The 19,042-nt window shown below is 41.2% G+C and overlaps 1 protein-coding gene across 2 annotated transcripts in view; it reads right to left on the bottom strand.

Moving 5' to 3' along the window:
• Positions 1 to 1,358: 1,358 nt before the first annotated feature.
• USP3 (ubiquitin specific peptidase 3) overlaps positions 1,359 to 19,042 on the bottom strand; it is a 50,937-nt gene continuing 33,253 nt past the window's right edge. For both annotated transcript variants that reach the window (XM_075857660.1, XM_075857661.1), the window contains exons 9-15: positions 18,762 to 18,905; positions 18,042 to 18,148; positions 9,096 to 9,173; positions 5,302 to 5,420; positions 3,569 to 3,682; positions 3,366 to 3,433; positions 1,359 to 2,691 (exon numbers count right to left, since the gene is read on the bottom strand). In XM_075857660.1, coding sequence (XP_075713775.1) covers positions 2,526 to 2,691; positions 3,366 to 3,433; positions 3,569 to 3,682; positions 5,302 to 5,420; positions 9,096 to 9,173; positions 18,042 to 18,148; positions 18,762 to 18,905 — 796 coding nt within the window. In that variant the 3' untranslated portion in view covers positions 1,359 to 2,525. The remainder of the gene's footprint in view (positions 2,692 to 3,365; positions 3,434 to 3,568; positions 3,683 to 5,301; positions 5,421 to 9,095; positions 9,174 to 18,041; positions 18,149 to 18,761; positions 18,906 to 19,042) is intronic.

The raw sequence follows: 19,042 nt of genomic DNA on the forward strand, positions 1-19,042 counted from the left end.
CTTCTCATTTTCTCCTTGAATGCTGCGGTCAGCTTTGATCGCTGCATTCAGGGGAATAGCAGCGGAGATAAGAGGTTTCTGTGATCTCCACCGTTAGCGCGGGGCTGCGGCTGTGTAATACAGCCATTGCCCTGCTCCTGACAACAAGTGTGCGCGCAGTCAGCATAAGGTGATGCGGGCGGCGCTGCACTATTGAGCGGCGGTTCAGACACTGAAGACAGAACATAGGGGTGTTTTGCAGTGTGCCCTCCATGTTCTGTCTTCATTGCCACCGCTCATTAGTGCAGCGCTGGTCGCATCACCCCATGCTGACCGCACGCACACTTGTCAGGACTGAGGAGCGGTGCAATGGCTGTATTACATAGCCGCAGTCCCGCTCTCATACATTCATGTGTTACAATGCTAAGATGTGCGGCCGCACAGCTTAGTATCAAAATTCAAAATACATGAAATAACGGTATCAAACCGTTTGAGGGTGCACGGCCTCTAAACAGTATCGAAGTTTCAATGCATCGTGCATCCCTAGAATGGATCATAAACCGAAGAAAGCTATAGGAAAAAAAATTTCTTTTCAAACCTAAAACGAGGAAAAAAAAACTTACACTTTTTAGGAACCAGCATGCAAAAATTGCAATGTATAAACAAGGTAAATACATTTATGATGCTGTCTATTACGGTGTACATAAGTGAGTAAAATGTTCTCCCGGCGCTTACCCCATTAGGGGCAAGGAAAGCTACCAGCGTACATGCCAAACGAATTTGGCTTCCGTCTGGCCGATGTATGCCCATATGCTGCAAAAAAAAAAAAAAAAAAAAAAAAAAAAAAAAAAAAAAAGGTATGAAATAGACTATGCTATTCCATCCCGCGGGGTCCAGAAAAAAAAAATAAAAAAAAATATATATATATATATATATATATATATATATATATATATTTTTTTTTAAACATGGTAGGCTATGAGTGACTGATGCCACTGTATGGCATCCCTTAAACGATCTTAAGTGATAGGACGGATGCGTTAAATGGATGCTTAACAGTGGCATCTGTCACCCATAGACTATTTAATAGCATATGTTTAACGGAGACATCATAAAAACTTTTACGACCCCTTTTAATGACGTATCCGGCAAACTGATACCATTAGAGCCTATGAGTGACAAATGGCATAATTTAATGTATGCGTCGGGAGCTTATCCCAAAAATGTGACGTAAAACAGCCCCTTTGATGGTCAGCTGACCCTGCTGAAATCAGCGAATTGGGTCGAAATGAATCTTATGTAAATAGCCAGTTTTACCCCGTCATACAACATAAAAATACCATACAGAAGTAAAATGTAATAAGACCAGACATAAAATATTACGGTTTGAAGTTTTATATTGACTGCTGAATAAAACAGCATGATTCTTCAATTAAACAATATACCATCTAGAATTGAAAAGCTCAATAAAAGGGAATGTGATGGTAGTTTTGAAATATAATGAAATGGACGCCATTTTAAAGTATAAATCATTCAAATGAATGTGTATAAAGACATCTACAGGGCAAGATAACAGAAGAACGCAGAACTCTTGCATTAGGGATCAGCTCTATGGTTCAGGCACCTCAAAGGAAAGGCACCTCTGGAATAATTTGTTAGAGCCCCTGATAAATAGATAGACCAACCTAATCTGCAGGACAAGACTGTTATCCCACTTCACATTGTTCTAGATAAACAACTAGCAAGTCAAAGACCTGTGGCTGAAAAATTGCCAACCATTGAGGGAACACGGGAAACACTTTATCACCTTGGGTTGGTGAGGACACCTACATATAATCCCGGCTTAGCCTTATTACAATACTTACACGTCTAATATACTTTCGGAGCTTTGTCTTGTCTTCATCATCTACAGATTAAATTGGTTGCTGTGGAGCAGTCCCGCTTTGTAGTCTGGACCACGCCCTAACAGCTGTTAGGATGCATTTAGGGGTAGAATCCAGACTACAAAGCCAAACTGCTCTACAACAACCGATTTTGCAGGAATCCGCAGGAGACAACCAAAGCTCTCCAGCGAAGAATATATTAAAAATTGATTGTAGGTTTAACAGCGATTTATTAAAAGTAATTTTTAAAAGTTTAAGGATCTATGTAAAAATTTTCCCCAAAATGGAAACTTCTGCGGCCTCACCAAAGACCAGCAAGGAAGAAAGCCAAGATTTGGAACTTTACTACAACTCAAACATCTGTAAACTTGTGATTACATTGAACACTTGATATTTTTGTTACCTAATTGAGAGGTCTGTGCATATAGCGATTGCACCGTAATCATTGTTTTGGAGGACGTCTACATTGTAACGATGGAACTGCAGGCCTCTTTGGCAGCATAGGGGGCAATCAAGTTCTGTCAGTACAGCTTATTCCATCAATGACAGCCGGACAAGGAGCTGTGAAAGTGCATGAGTTAAAAACAAAACTTTTTTTTTTTCCAATCAAGTATTAGTGGAGGGATGGGCATGTGTGAAGTTTGAGGGAATGAAAAGAGGTATTCATAGTTTCTCTGGAGTGGCGGGGACCGGACGCTCCACATAGAACAAAATATAGGCTTTTGCTTTCATCACAGTCTCTTCTTCTGTAAGGGTTACTGTACTGTCATTGAAATGGAACCAGCGTCCTTCATGGGTTGCATAGGCTGTGTAGTGACCAGAGCCAACACTGTCCAAGAAAAAATAAACACAAATAAAAAACAAGGTAATTCCAGATTTAAATAAAATATATGTAATAAAAAAAAAAAAAAAAAAAAAAAAAAAAAAAAAAAAAGAAGTGTTCAATTGTATAACACAGCGGTCATTCATCAAAGATTGTGTGGTAGTGAAAATTAGAATTTAAGGCTTATTTATCACACTTCTGGACCTGGGTGCCAGGGAGAGAAAGAGAAACCAGAAGACTTTGATTGGATTTTTAATTGGATGATTCCATTAATTTAAAAAAATACAAAAAAAAAAAAAACTTGACACCCAATAAGGCTGGGTTCACATGGTGTGCATTTGTTGAGTTTTGAAATTGCCCAAAAAAACAAACAAAAAAAAGCCAAAAAATAATAATACACGTACGTTTTTACAAAGGGTTTTCAGACGTAAGCCTATTAAATTGAAAACCAGATTACAGCTGCAATACTTTGTAAAAACGTATGGATATTTTTTTAGAGGAGTTTCAAAATGCAACAAAAACGTACAGTGTGAACCCAGCCTAAGAGACACTTGAAGGAATAACATGTCTCAGCTGTCAGATAATCTCATTCCTCAGCTATAAAACAGAATTAACAAGTGCTGGGCATCTAGCACTAAAGGCACAAGGATAGACACGCTCCTTACAATCATTGTACTCACCCTGAACCATGATGAACTACAACAGCTGCTAGATCATAAAGACAGCTTTCGGGACCCATATTTTCTGGCTGAGAGAACGACACAAAACATACTTTAAGTTGCAGAAGACATGAAACTCTGCTTGTTAGCCGCATTATCACAGTTTTTTTTTTTTTTTTTATATAAATGTATATAGGAAAGAGCCAGCATGTGACATGCATTACCTCCAGTAAAAAGCACTTCATGTCCAATCCTCGCAGTGGAAACTCTACGTATGTGTCCACCTTGTTCCTAAGGTAAGCGGTCCAGTGGAATCTTTTCAAATGTAAGCAAAGCACCTGCAGACACATGAGGCCACATGAGACGTGTGGTAACAAACAAAATATCTGTAAAAATGATTGCCTGGTTTAGAAAACCCATTTTCAAATACCCTATTAGAGCTTTCGGAGTCAATTGAGGGGTTTGTGTAGTTTTAGACCATCATCAATTAGCCAAAGTAGAGAATGGCTACAAAAAGAATCTCTCTGGAGGATCTGGCACATCTGTGAATTACATGAACGGTTCATTGGTTTCAATGGGGATAATGTAAAGGCCCCTTTACACTGGCCAATTATCGGGCAAACGAGCGTTCACAGAATGCTCGTTCCCGACAATTGCCCTATGTAAACAGGGGAATAATCAGCCGATGAACGAGCAAACAATTGCTCACTCATCAGCTGATCATATAGTTTTAAATACTGAAAATATTGTCGTTGTTGGCAGCACATCTCCCTGTGTAAACAGGGAGATGCGCTGCCGACAGGATAATGTATGGGGACGAGTGTTCGGAGTAATGACCGCTCGTCCCCATACATAGTTCCGTGTTCCAGAAGCAAGCGAGCGCCGATCAACGAGCTGTCTCATTGATCGGCGCTCGTTTACACGGCACAGGCCGGGCTGTGTAATAATACTTTTATGCTTAATGTCCCCCATGGAGGCACTGCTGGAGAATTGAACACTGGTTCAACAGGTTCCCTTGTAGATTACAGCTAATCTCTTAAAGTCCCATCAGTGGGACACCCTGTAACTAGCTTATTTTTTTCAGGGATCCCTGCAACAAAAGGGGATTGTCTAAAGCGGACAACCATCCTTAAGTGCCCGTTTGTGACGCAGCTGTTTACATTTTATTTTTTTGCGGTTTTTGAGCAAACAGAAACATAGGGACATTGTTATTTATACCTCTCTTCTAATCCCTGTTGCATTGGATCTTGTTTTGGGTAAAAAAAACAGAATCACTGGTGTGTAATCATGGCATTAGTAGGTTATTTCTGCAGTATAATTTCAGTCCATCAGTTTTCACAATAAAGGTCTTTGGTCTCACGCACCAGCTGCTGCACGGAATATCAGCTGTCTACTATGTGAACTGCTGAGAGCAAAAGCATGCATAAGTGATTTGAGCTGTGGTGCAATTCCGGCACAGCACTAGCGTGGTAGTGGATCAGACTCAAAAATCATAAGGGGCCTTTGGTCCTGCATTCTAGGCAACAGTGGAGGTCCCGGTTTACACCAGTACTACATTTACTTTTTTCCCACTATGAGCACTAAAGACACCAGTATAATTTTCAAAAACAAAATATATCACTGAAACAGTTTGCGTTATATTTTCCTCACCCTTATTCCAAACCACATAGCAGCAATAACAGCTATAACAATAAATTATATTTTGCATTCAGATATGCCAAATCTAAATTGGTGTGGGTACATAGGACATTAGCAAAAATAAAAATACATTGAAACTATCCCTGACCTAGACCAGATTTATAATGGCCTTAAGGTTTGAGTGTACCATCCCTTCAGAAGACCACCTTTTACTGCAGTTTTGGGTGGCTACCTACATTGTGGATGATGTTTGTTTACCCCAGCAGAACATACCCATTCTTAATGGGTCTAAAAATCATACCATTTTCCACATGCTAACCTTTGGTAGTTTCTGGATCCAAAATTTTTTGGTGGATTTCTGTTTCTTTTTACATTTCAGGCACATGTAGAGCTCGCTCTCATCCAATTCTTCAAGGTCTGTGAAGCTGCGAAGGCAGTCTTAAATGAGAGAGATAAGATGATGTAAAATACCTGCAAGCCAAAAATCAGCATGATGTAAAAGCCACAAAAAGGAAATTGCCACCTGAAAGTTTAGTTCTGGTAGGAGTTTTTCAACCACCTACAGTCCCTTCATGTTGTGCTCACCAGAGCGGCCTCCGTAGCCACAGTAGCCCAACATCACAACCAAAATTTCCACACTAAAATGGATGGGGGACTGCCCACTCTTGTCAAAATTGTGATCTCTAGTAAATTACATTATGGCCTCATGCACACGACCGTAAAAACTTCCGTTATTATGGGTCGTAATTACGACCCGTAATAACGGGCTCATAGACCTCTATTGGCCACGGGTACCTTCCCGTTTTCTTACGGGAAGGTGCCCGTGCCGTTGAAAAAGATAGAACATGTCCTATTTCAGGCCGTAATAACGGCACGGACAGCCCATAGAAGTCTATGGAACTCCCGTAATGATGGGTGGCTACATGTGTGCACCCGTCATTACGGCAGCGTTGCTAGGCGACGTCCGTAAATAGTCACTGTCCAGGGTACTGAAAGTTAACTGATCGTCAGTAACTCTTTCAGCACCCTGGACAGTGAATTCCGATCAGAATATAGAGCAACCTGTAAAAAAATAAATTAAAGACGTTCATACTTACCGAGAACTTCCTGCTTCCTCCAGTCCGGTCTCCCGGCCGTTGCCTTGGTGACGCGTCCCTCTCGACATCCGGCCCGTCATCCCTGGATGACGTTTCAGCCCATGTGACCGCTGCAGCCAATCACAGGTCAATCACAGGCTGCAGCGGTCACATGGACTGCCGCGTCATCCAGGGAGGTCGGGCTGGATGTGAAGGGAGGGACGCGTCACCAAGGCAACGGCCGGGTAAGTATGAATTTCTTTAAATTTTATTACAGAAACGGCTGTCCCTTCTCTCTATCCTGCACGGATAGAGAGAAGGGCTGCCGATTAGTGCAGTGCTATTTTGCAGCCAAAAACTTGCCCGTAAATACGGGTGGAATACGGGTGGAATACGGGTGACACCGGACCCATATTTACGGGCACGGGTCCATAAATACTGGTGCAAACCGGGTCGAATACGTGTGACACCGTACCCGTATTTATGGGTGGGAAAAAAAAATACGGTCGTGTGCATGAGGCCTAACCCGTATGAAAATAGATTGTTTAAGAATAGAGGTTGCCCTCTGAAATTTATTAAAGTATGGGATCCTTACCTTATTCCCAACAAATACTCTCACCACTTAGGTCTGAACTTTTGGGTCTGTATTTTCCACTTAGTGCCCTACTCATTTCTTTTTGAGTAACTTAAACAGTATGCCTGTCCTCTTCAACTTTGGCCTTACTGAATGCTCATAATTTTTAGACAGATGTACCACCTGTTATGTCTGATATTACTTCTGTAGGCCTCAATGTAAAGTATATACATGTTTTCACCATTTGATAGAGTGTTCTGCATTGTACACAAACGTTTTATTAAATGTCAGCTTTGTGTTTAATAAAGCAAGCTAAAAAAATAAATAAATCATTTTTCATATGTTCTTAGGTCGCTTTAATAGCAAACCGGAAACCTAAAGGCAACACTAGGTATGGATGAAAAGTTGAAGGCAAGTACGTTTGAAGTATGGCAGATTTCTTTGATTTAAAGTTGACAAGCCATTTGGCTGTTCATTGAAATTATAGATTTTTTAACAAGATATATAATCGTATTAAAATAAGTAGCGCTAAAAGAAGTGAGGTGTAAAAAAGCTGGAAATACAGACAAATTCAGCAGTGCCATTAATGACACGATAGATGCGAAAAGTGGACAAAATGGGGAGGGGGGGGGGGGGTGGTGGGGGACAGTGGCGCTCCTCCTCCTCGTCTTATGTATGGTTTGGATTTAGTCTTCTACCAAAATACTGAGCAGAAAGCCTTTGTCTGGTAGTGGGCACACCACCAGAGAATCCTGCAGTCGTGAGTCCCTGCAGTAACGGTATATGCCGGCAGCCACCTACTGCGACCTCTGGGAGGATAAATCCTTGTCGTGGGGATAAAATTGCAAGCAAGAGGCAACAAAGAAAAAGTTTACGCAGTCTCTTGGTAACAGCGCCAGGATAGCAAGTACAACTGCAATGTGTAAAATGAAATTCTCTCTTTATTTGTGCAGACCAGTTTTACATTTTACACATTGCATTTTTACTTGCTAGCCTGGCGCCGTTACCAAGAGACTGCATTAATGACAAGGGTATCCGTGCCGGAGGTTGCTGGGAGAAAAGAAAAGCCACAATTTTATGGCTCATTTGACTGAACCAAGTCTTCGTGCAGTTACAATGTTATACTGCTATGATTTGTACAATGTAGATTGGCAAAATTACTCTATTTCCATTAACATTTGATGTAATAAAGTAACTAAGAAATTAAACTAAATCTGTTTGTGCCACCTTTAGCAGTAATAAGTACAACTATGCTCTTCCTATTAGTTCATATCAGTCTTTCACATTGTTGTATGGACAGATCAGAAAATATGGAACTACTTTAACTACATCGGTCATATTTTAGCTGGCGTAAAACAAATACACTATTATACAGAAATCTAAATGTTATTTTTAGAGGTTGGAAAAGCCTGTTAAAGCAAACACTCTATAGAGGCTTAGACACGTTAACTGGATTTTCCCTTTTAGTGATGATGCAGCAAGACAGTGATACAAAACACAAAAGGAAGTCTACTTTAAGTTTTGGATTGACGCAGTCAAAATCCTGACAAACTCAATAGAGAACCTGGGGCAGAAGCAGAAATGAGCATTTCATGCAGGCAATCCTACCAATGTGACCATTATCTAAGTCGGGTTGAGTAGAACCATGGTGGGACTACTGTAATAATATGGACGCTCTAATGCGCCCAACTACAGAGGTCTGAAAGTGGTCATAAGGTTCAGTATGCAGCTTCCTTGGTCTCTGTGTGTGGTGGGGCTATTCGCCATCTCTTTGGCGTGGCCGTTTAAGTTTATAGACACTTTTCTGATGGGATAAAGTATTTCTTCGGAATGTTATCATTGACGGCCTATCCTAAGGATATGACTTTGGCACCATTGCCCCTTCATTGCACCGACTGGCCAGGATACCGGAGGTCCAACCCCCTCCGGTAAAACATTGATAGCCTATCCTAGGGGGTAAGACATCAACATTTAGGTCCTTTATTCATTGAAGGTGCCATAAAGTGCACACACCCTGGTACACCGTCTATACAGAAAATGCAGAAAGTAGGAAACTAAATTGATGATACATTCCCTCAACAATTTGCATTGTGGGGTTTACCCGTCTTGGAAATGTATGGATAAATTAAAAACTGTGTTACCATTCCCCTTGTCAATAGGGTGTGTCCCTACACAGTCTGGGACAGTCAGCACTAAATGGGCACTTTGACTGTGTAGGGTGTTGTCTAACAATGACCTCTTGTTTGTGTAATTGATCAAGTCCTATGATTGTTCTAACCAGCTGTATGGATTACAGAACTGAACAAGCTTTAAAAAATAAAACATAATTACATGCCCAATGTCAAACATATTGATGCTCAATAAAGTGAAAGAAAAAAGAACCCAAAAAAACCCCAAAAAACCTGGAAAGCTGAAATACTGAGAAGCGTCAAATGTCGTTGCCAAGCCATTATCAATCTATACCTTTGAGAGTGCAGGTTGGTCCATTTTCTTGGTTCTTACGTTTGTTACGGAATTGACTGGGAATATCTAGAGAGAGGTCTGCAAAGAGAAGAAGTGATCAGGATGATGCACATTCACTGCAGGTCGTACCTTAAACGTTCTCTATACTATTAAAACAAACAACGCCTGGAATTAAGAGGGGTGCCACTGTAAGGACTTGTGCACATCATGTTTTGGTCCTACATAAAGCTCCTGACGTATAAGTTAAACCTAGGCTGTGATAGACGCCTTAACAGTGGCATCCGTCACCAGAGTTTTATGGCATCAGTAACGTATACGTCATGAAAAGCTATTGAAAAAGACCATAACGTATGGGTTAAATGTATACCTGTAAAGTATGCCATACAGAGGGCATACGTCACCCATAGACCCACACGTTAAAAAAAAATATATAAAAAAATTTAAAAAAACGAAAACTTATACCGTGCATTATTGGACTAATGGAGCCCCATGGACACATTTAGCGTGTATGTTGGAAGCTCTCCATACGTACACGCTAAACCTAGGGCAAAATGTGATTCTCCCAGGCACGAATAAACATTCAATCCCGATTTTGCCTCAGAATTTTTTTTCTTCAACAATATGTTCTGATCGATTTCCAATATAAAGGTATATATGATTCTGCCTCTGTATTGAACGCAAGACTTGTGGGAGAAAGTTGTCCAGATGTGCTCTTTAGACTACACCTCTAGATTAGAACACTGGTATGTGAATTTTTGAAGTTATAAATAGGGGTGCACTATGATGCAGCATTTAACCTCAGATTAGGTGTTTTTTTGGTTCTCCATCAACTGGGAACATGTAAACACCAGGTATAAGGTAAGATACGCACTTAAAGCAGATGTTCACATTGTGTAACGGTCAAGTCACTGAGCAGTTAGTACAGTGGGTAGTTTCTTAGGGTATGTTCACACAGAGTTTTTTTTTACACCGACGCGGAAACCGCGTCGGAAAACGTGCAAAAAAACGGCCGAAAAAGGGTCTCCCATTTATTTAAATGGGAGGCGGAGGCGTTTTTTTTCCCAGCGAGCGGAAAAATAGTCTTGCGGGGAAAAGTGACATGCCCCATCTTCGGGCGTTTACGTCTCTGACCTCCCATTGACATCAATGAGAGGCAGAGAAAGCGCACTTCTCGTTTTTTTGCCTGCGTCGCTCAATGGCCGAGGGAGACTTTAGTGGTAATAGGAATTTTTTCCTCCCAAACATTCTAACTTGTTAAAAGTAAATAAAACCAAGACCATTCTGCTCTTTAGGTCTTTGAATCAATTGATCCAGATATGCACAATGTTAATAATAAAAGAAATATACTGGGAGATTGAGGCTGGCATGCCATGCACTAACATGGCGATAACTGCATCACAGAAATGATGGATGTCTAATTTATTCACTGCACTTGAGTCATGGTTAACTTGATTACGACATGAGTCATTGCAACATGTTGTCATTGCAACATAGATGGCATGGTAATATGAGACACTGTGTCCAGCTGGGAACTCTGAGTGCTAGGTTCTTAATATGAAACACATGTATATTGTTATAATGTAATAAACTAATCATGTATATTAAATGTGTTATCACTGGCACAGTATATGTTTTTAACAATTTTTTCAACTGCACTTGACACTTTATTTAACCATTGTTTTGTGGTTATCTTTTAATCTTTGGAATATTGGATTAATTCCATCTTAATATTAATATTTTACTTAACTATCACAATCATGTAATCACATGCCATGCTGTATTTAAACCTGCTATTCACATTGTGTGTTATGCCCCCATGTGGGCTGAAACGTTGCACTGACGTATGGGTGAATAAACCTTTTTTTCACTGAATTGGAACCGGTGTTGTGCTGCCTAATCGTTTGGAAACTTAGATTCTCCATGCCCCTTATTAGCTTCGTTGCTCTTCTTTGTATTTTTTCTAACTCCAGGGTATCTTTTCTATGAACTGGAGCCCAGAACTGAACTGCATATTCTAGATGAGGCCTCACTAATGCTTTGTAAAGTGGTAATATTAAATCCCTGTCCCGTAAGTCCATGCCTCTTTTGATACACCACAATATTTTGCTGGCCTTTGAAGCAGCTGATTGACACTCCATGTTGTTATTTAGTTTATGATTTACAAGTACACCCAGATCCTTCTCATCAAGTGACTCCCCCAGTGTGGCTCCCCCTAGGACACATGATCCATGCAGGTTGTTCGTACCCAGGTGCATAACTTTACATTTATCTACATTAAACTTCATTTGCCAAGTGGACGCCCAAACACTTAGTTTGTTTAAATCTGCCTGCAATTCACAAACATCTTCCATAGTCTGAACTATATTGCATAGCTTGGTGTCATCTGCAAAAATAGAAATAGTGCTATTAATCCCATCCTCTATATCATTAATAAATAAGTTGAATAATAGTGGTCCCAGCACTGAACCCTGGAGTACACCACTTATGACCGGTGACCATTCAGAGTAGGAATCATTGACCACAACTCTCTGGATACAGTCCTTGAGCCAATTCTCAATCCAATTACAAACTATATTTTCTAAACCTATAGTCCTTAATTTACCCATTAGACGTCTATGGGGGACAGTGTCAAATGCCTTTGCAAAGTCCAAAAACACTATGTCCACAGCGGCCCCTCTGTCTAGGCTTCTGCTCACCTCTTCGTAAAAACAAAATCAGGTTGGTTTGACAACTTCTGTCCTTCGTAGTAAAAGTGACAGCCAGCACGGTTTTACTATTTTTTGCCACATAATTCTGTATATAGTCCCTCAAACATCTTCACAATGGATGTACTGGTCTAGAATTACCCAGGAAAGACCTAGAACCCTTTTTGAAAATAGGCACCACATTTGACCTGTGCCAGTCCCTTAGTACTATACCAGTCACTAGAGAATCTCTAAACATTATGAAGAGCGGGACAGCAATAACTGAACTAAGCTCTTTAAGAAGTTTAGGGTGTAACCCATCTGGTTTCAATAAAAAAAACTTCTCAAAATCAGGAGCTGATCAACAGCTCCGTATTTTCAGACGTTTTTTTAGCAAGCGTGTGAACATACCTTAAAGGAACAGTGTCATCACAAATTATTTTTTTATATGTTAAAGATGTTAGTGCTTTATTAAAAACGTTTATATTCATTTGTGTGTTTGTGTTTTACTTTTTCTTATTTTTACACTTTTTCTTCCCTATGGGGGCTGCCATTTTTTGTTCCATTTCTGTGTGTGTCGATTAACGACACATACAGACATGGAATACGGCAGCCACAGTCCCATAGGGACTGCGAACGGCTCCCGTCCCATTGACTGCAGTGTACGGCGTCTGTGTGGGAACTGCGCATGCGCCGCTCCCACACAGTCCTATTCGAAATTGGCGCCGTCCGGCGCCATTTTCCTGTGGACCGGAAGTCGCGGCCGGACAGTAATATTACTACTTCCGGTCGCGGCTTCCGGACTTGTGCACTTGCACCAGCGGCAGCAAACGGAGCGGACGGGCCGGAGGGAGCCGCGGCGGCAGGAGCAGGTAAGAGATTTCAATGTATGTTCGTGTTTGTGTGTGTTTACTACTGTATGTAAACCTACTACACTGTGGGTTAGCTAAAAAAATGGCGACACACAGTGTAGGAGGTTACACCGTTCAAACCCCTCGTTTATCCCGGCACTAGCCAGGATAAAGGAGGGGGGGGATGCTGAGAGCTCACTAGAGCGAGGGCTTTTAACCCAATGTTGCAATGCTGCAATTTTGGAAACAGCTCCATCTAGTGACCAAAAATGGGTAGTATTATAAATTAGAAATAATTTATAATATTTCCTGGACTCGTGCAAAAAAATAAAAAAAATTTGAACAATGTTTAATCACCCACACACTAAATGTTTAATTTTTTAAAAAAAAACATGTTTTTCTGGCAACACATTCCCTTTAACCGATCGCCTTCTTCACTCTCCAGGAGAGAGGAAGACTAAAGAGTTAAAAACAAAACTTTTAGTACCTTATCTGCCAAGATAACGAGCACACTGGCTCCTTATCTCTGGGCAGAAGCGATGGAGGGAGAAGGTGGTACCAACACACACAGGGAGAGAGAGAAGTGCATACTGCTTGGAGAGCTGCACTTGTAACTTGTTTCATTAAAAAAACAAAAAAAACACGTTTGTTTTATGAAACGAAGTCAAAGAGGTCTCGACACTTGTAAAGAGCTGACATAGCTTCTGCACTCAAACCCTGATGCACGCTGCAAACGTCTATATACGTGCTAACTAGGGATGTCACGATACCAGAATTTGGACTTCGATACCGATACTTCGTTTAGTATTGTGATTTCTATACCAATTCAATACTTTGCCAACAGTAATTAAAAAAAAAAAAAAAAAAGTTCTTCCATTTTCTGATGTGAGGCGCGAGGTGTCATGATGAATTTTGAATGTGTCTCACATTAATAGTAATTAACCCTATCATGTTTCTCAGTCATAATGGTTTAATGTGTTAGGTACATGATAGGGTTAATTACTATTAACGTGAGGCACATGGAGGTTAAATTCATCACACCTCGTGCCCCACAAAAAGTGATAAAATAAACACTGCTTTCTATTTTTTTACAGTGTACACATCATAAGTGATGCAAAAAAATTGTTGTGCAGGTTATTACGGCCGCACCAGTACCGAATGTGTATATTTTATGTATTGAGACTTATTTTATTGTTTATTGTAAAAAATGTGTATGTGTATTTTTTTTAAATTTAACATTACTTTGTTTTTACTTTATTGTACTGGCATATCTCTATATTACAGTACATTAGCCGGTGTACTGATAGTACACAGGCAGTTGTTAGGACATACCCAAGTATGCCCTAAAAACAGGAAATATGGTAGGACATCCCCGGGGTCCTTCAATGGACCCTGGCCTCTCTGCCCATATATGGTATGTCTCTCAATCGCGTCACAGGAATTCCCTGACACGCAATTCAAGGGGCATCCCCCCTCATTTTCCACTGAATGCTGCAGTCCGCTTTGATAGCAGCATTCACAGGAATAACGGCGAAGATGAGAGGCTTCTCTGATCTCCACTGTTATAGAGCGGGGCTGCGGCTGTGTAATACAGTCATTGCTCCGCTCCTGACAGGAAGTGCGTGCGTGGCCAGCATGAGGAGATGTGGCCGGCGCTGCACTTATGAGCGCAGGCACGGAGGACAGAACATGGGGGTGTTTTGCAGCACGGCCGCCATGTTCTGTTTTCAGTGCCACCGCTCATTAATGCAGCGCCGGCCGCATCGCATCATCCTGACCCCGCGCACTTGTTATCAGTACTCCGGAGCGCACCAATGACTATCACACAGCCGCAGCCTCGCTCTCATACATTCATGTGTTACAATGCTGAGCTGTGCGGCCGCAGCCTCGCTCTCATACATTCATGTGTTACAATACTGAGCTGTGCGGCTGCGCAGCTAAGTATCGAAATACACGACATAACTGTATCGAACCGTTTGGGGATGCAGAGTAGAGTATCGAAACAGTATCGAAGTTTCGATACATCGCGCATCCCTAGTGCTAACTGCACGGTGCATCGGCAGTTAGAACGTATATATCCGTATGGCAGTCGTGAAGGGGTTAACTTAGCTTGGACCATATCTACATTTAGTCAATTCAGTATATTAATTGATGTATTAACAGCACTGGCACATCAGTGCACTTTCTTCTGTTGTATATACAGAGCTAAAGAACCCATTTAGTAACTCTGCCTTCTCTTGATCCCCTGTGCCCAACTCCCCATTACCACTATCTAGGGGTCCTACATATTCAGACCTTTGCATTTACTTGACAAATTTTTTGGGATTTGTTTTACTATCCTTGGCAACCTGCCTTTCATTTTGTATTTTTGCTGATTTTATTACTTTTTGGCAGATTTTATTAAGCTCTTTATATTTTACAAAGGCTACAGCTGTACCCCCAGATTTATATTTTTCAAATGCCCTTTTTTTGTCATGTATTGCCCCTTTCACAGAAGGTGTAAGCCATGTGGGGTTTAATTTTAGTAATTTATACTTGTTACCTATATGAATAAATTTTGCACTATAATTATACAAAGTGGATTTGAAAATCTCCCATTTATCATTTGTGCCATTAGTTCTTCCCAGTCTATCCTGAATTGCAGCCTTCATCCTGGGGAAATTGGCCTTCTTAAAATTAAATGTTTTTGCCCTCCCAGCCTGTGTATTTTTTACAGTATAGGTAAAATGTAACTATATTGTGATCACTGTTAGGGCATGCCCCCACGTGGCGGATTTCCTCCGCAACTGTCCGCATCAATGCCGCACAGAATCTGCGTTGCAGATTCTGCGGCGGATCTGCCCAAAATGTGCAGTAAATTGATGCGGACTAGCTGCTGCGGACTGCGGGAAAAGTGCTTCCCTTCTCTCTATCAGTGCAGGATAGAGATAAGGGCCAGCACTTTCCCTAGTGAAAGTAAACAAATCTCATACTTACCGGCCGTTGTCTTGGTGACGCGTCCCTCTTTCGGCATCCAACCCGACCTCCCTGTGATTGGCTGCAGCCATCACTTAGACTGAAACGTCATCCTGGGAAGCCGGACTGGAGACAGAAGCAGGGAGTTCTCGATAAGTATGAACTTCTATTTTTTTGACAGGTTGCTGTATATTGGGATCGGTAGTCACTGTCCAGGGTGCAGAAACAGTTACTGCCGATCGCTTAACTCTTTCAGCACCCTGGACAGTGACTATTTACTGACGTCTCCTAGCAACGCTCCCGTAATTACGGGAGCCCCATTGACTTCCTCAGTCTGGCTGTAGACCTAGAAATACATAGGTCCAGCCAGAATGAAGAAATGTCATGTCAAAAAAGCGATACGCATCCGCAGCACACATAACATGTGCATAACAGCTGCGGACTTCATTGCAGAATTTTGACTCTCCATTGAAGTCAATGGAGAAATTCCGCCATGAGTCCGCAACCAGTCCGCCACAACTCCGCAACAACCATTGTATGTTGCGGACACCAAATTCCGCACCGCAGCCTATGCTCCGCAGCGGAATTTTCAGCCTCGTCTAAACGAAGCCTACTAAAAAGTGGAAGGCAATGGAGAAACGGCTCCGCTGCGGATTAACGCTGCGGAGTGTCCGCAGCGGAATTCAAGAGCAATTCCGCCACGTGTGGCTTTGCCCTTACCGAGGTTTTCACGAACATAGACGTTCCCAACAAGATCTGCATTATTAGAAATGACCAGATCCAACAGAGCTTCACCTCTAGTCGGGTCTTCCACAAACTGGCCCATAAAATTTTCCTGCAACAGGTTGAGGAAATGTCTCCCCTTTGCAGTTGAAGCCAAACCATGACAACAATTAATATCCCCGTAATTATAATCTCCCATTATCACTACAGTAATAGACATACTTTGGTAATCGGTCTAACTTCTGATTTATTAAATCTTTTCACATTATGGCTAGAAATTCTCTTTATGCGGCCCATACACGAGACAGAAATTGGGCAAAATTCACTATTTTAACCATTTCGGTCAATCATACAAGGATTTTACACAAAAAATGGCATACTAATTCCAGCTGAATAATTTACTGGCAATGTTACATTTTTTTTTAACCTTTTCATCAACTGAAATGTATAATGGGTTTTTAGCTACAATGGAGTGAAAAAGTGGCCTCTGATCGGCCAGTTCAGTCTGGCATGTTCATGGGGCGGTAGTTCATATGAAAGCTCCAACTTTAAATCAATCGGTGGCATGCCATCCAATTTCTATGTAATGTGTAAGGACAATATAAAAAGGAACCCTCTGGTCAAAAAATGAAAACATAAGCCATCGTATTTAGAAGTGTTCATTACATTTACACGGTAACGTGCTTACTGTAATTTACTGTTACTACACATTTTCTGCATTGCCTCATCAAGTGGCTTTTATCTCTATCACTCTAATTTTCACAGGCCGGTAATTAAATCAGCTGTATGTTAAAGGGTAACTAAACGTCGACAAGCTTCTGACATGTCAAAGAGACCCCCACCAATCGCTAAAAAGAAGCGTTCAGGAGAGTTCAGCCACTTCGGGAGAGTTCAGCCACTTAGTTTCCGTTCAGCTTTTTGTGGAAAGCTGATGTATCGGAGTACCGGCTCATAGACTTTCTATTCAGTCCGTACTCCTATATATTGATTTCTGGAAAAGGCCTAACAGAAATGAAGCGGCTGAGCGCTCACACGAGCACTTCTGCCGCTTCGTTTTAGCGATTGGTAATGGTCTCAGTGCTTGGACCCCCACCAAAACTTCTGACATGTCACTATGACACGTCAGTAGTTTGTCGAACGTTTAGTTATCCTTTAATGACCTCTTCTTGCATAGTGATCAGTGGGCAGCTTCACACAACCCCATGGCTACGAAAATGTAAAACGGTCACTATAGATTTATACATCTTGACATTATCCAAGCCGCATCATCACTGGTGTCCTGTAGGGGAGTAGTCACCACTGTAACATTATGTGATTCAGTTGGAGTATGTTTCCTATACGGACTCCCAAATTACTCATAACATCATTGCTCTGTTATAGCTGCACAGGATTCAGCTATGGCCTTAGTAGAAGACACCAGCACTTTTTAGGTCACTTTTTGGGCTTGGAGAGCTCCAGGATGCTCACCAAAAGCGGATTTTATGGTTTTTGACTAGAGCTACTCTAAGGCTTCTGGGTACTTTTAATGCCCATATTCTGAACATTACAATAGAGTAAGAATGGCTGTCGCCAAGCTAAAACAAATCCCTTGCCCAATTAGACATTCAATGACATTTCTGTACGGTTTGAAACGTGAATACTTGTAGACATTTTTCATATCATTGGGCTTTCTGAATGGTACCAACATAAAAAGACTTTGCTTGTTTAAGCTGGTGTGCAGTCGAGAAACATACCTAGAAATGGGTCAAATTTCCTAGATTCTGTCCCACAAATTAGGCAGTTGACCTCATTCTGCAGAATTCCTCCAAATACAGATGTTACCACTGTGTTTGCTCCATTGCTGCAACATCAAACAAATTAGCAACCTTCATGTAACAACCATAATATTAAAAACAAAACGAAAAAAAATTCCAAGGGGATGCCACTACAGATAAGTTGTGAGAGTATACAGGACTAGTGGAGCAGCCGGTGTTATTAAGTAAACATGATGACTGCACGGTCAGAGGGAATGTCACTAACAAGATAGACTGCTGTAGATCTCATGAACAGGCACTACACTAGTGAGGTGGCATGGACATTTATATTTGTGTTCCTTCCTTCCAGTTTAATTCACTTATAATTCAATGAGCAAACAAAATATTTAAAATTCATGATGGACAATGCAACCTAGCAATGGAACAGCGTTATGCGCGGCTAATGGAGGGATGTTTGTGCCTACTGCTCCAATTTGGAGAGTGGAATGAGTGATTTGCTGAAATGTAATACAAGTGCCTAAATACACAGAACCTAAATATATTAGGAAGTGTGTGCTCAGGGCCCAAGTACAGTGCCGGAACTAGGGCCAGTGAAGCATGCTGAATGGTCACAATTTAAACTGGCTATACCGTGCTTCTAACAGATAAAGAAATGTTTGAGTTAATTCAAAAAGTTTTAGAACATGAAAGGACACTTACATACAACACTTGCTGCTTGAGGATCGGTTGGCGGTTTCCGGTGACATGAGAGATTGACTAGAGCCAGAGTCCCCCTGAAGTTCTAGATGCAAATGGTCCAACAAATACCGCATGAACTCATGGGCATCTTGCTGCTGGTAGCCCCTGTAATAAGTTACAGATGAGCAGATGCCCGCATTAAATTCATTTTTCCAATTAATTAAAGACCAAGAATATTTTTAACATTTGCATCTTCAATTACTATTTCTCAGGACCATTTTACTGTCAATATTTATAATGCC

This window comes from Rhinoderma darwinii, chromosome 3 (genome assembly GCF_050947455.1).
Source record: "Rhinoderma darwinii isolate aRhiDar2 chromosome 3, aRhiDar2.hap1, whole genome shotgun sequence".
NCBI lineage: Eukaryota > Metazoa > Chordata > Amphibia > Anura > Rhinodermatidae > Rhinoderma > Rhinoderma darwinii.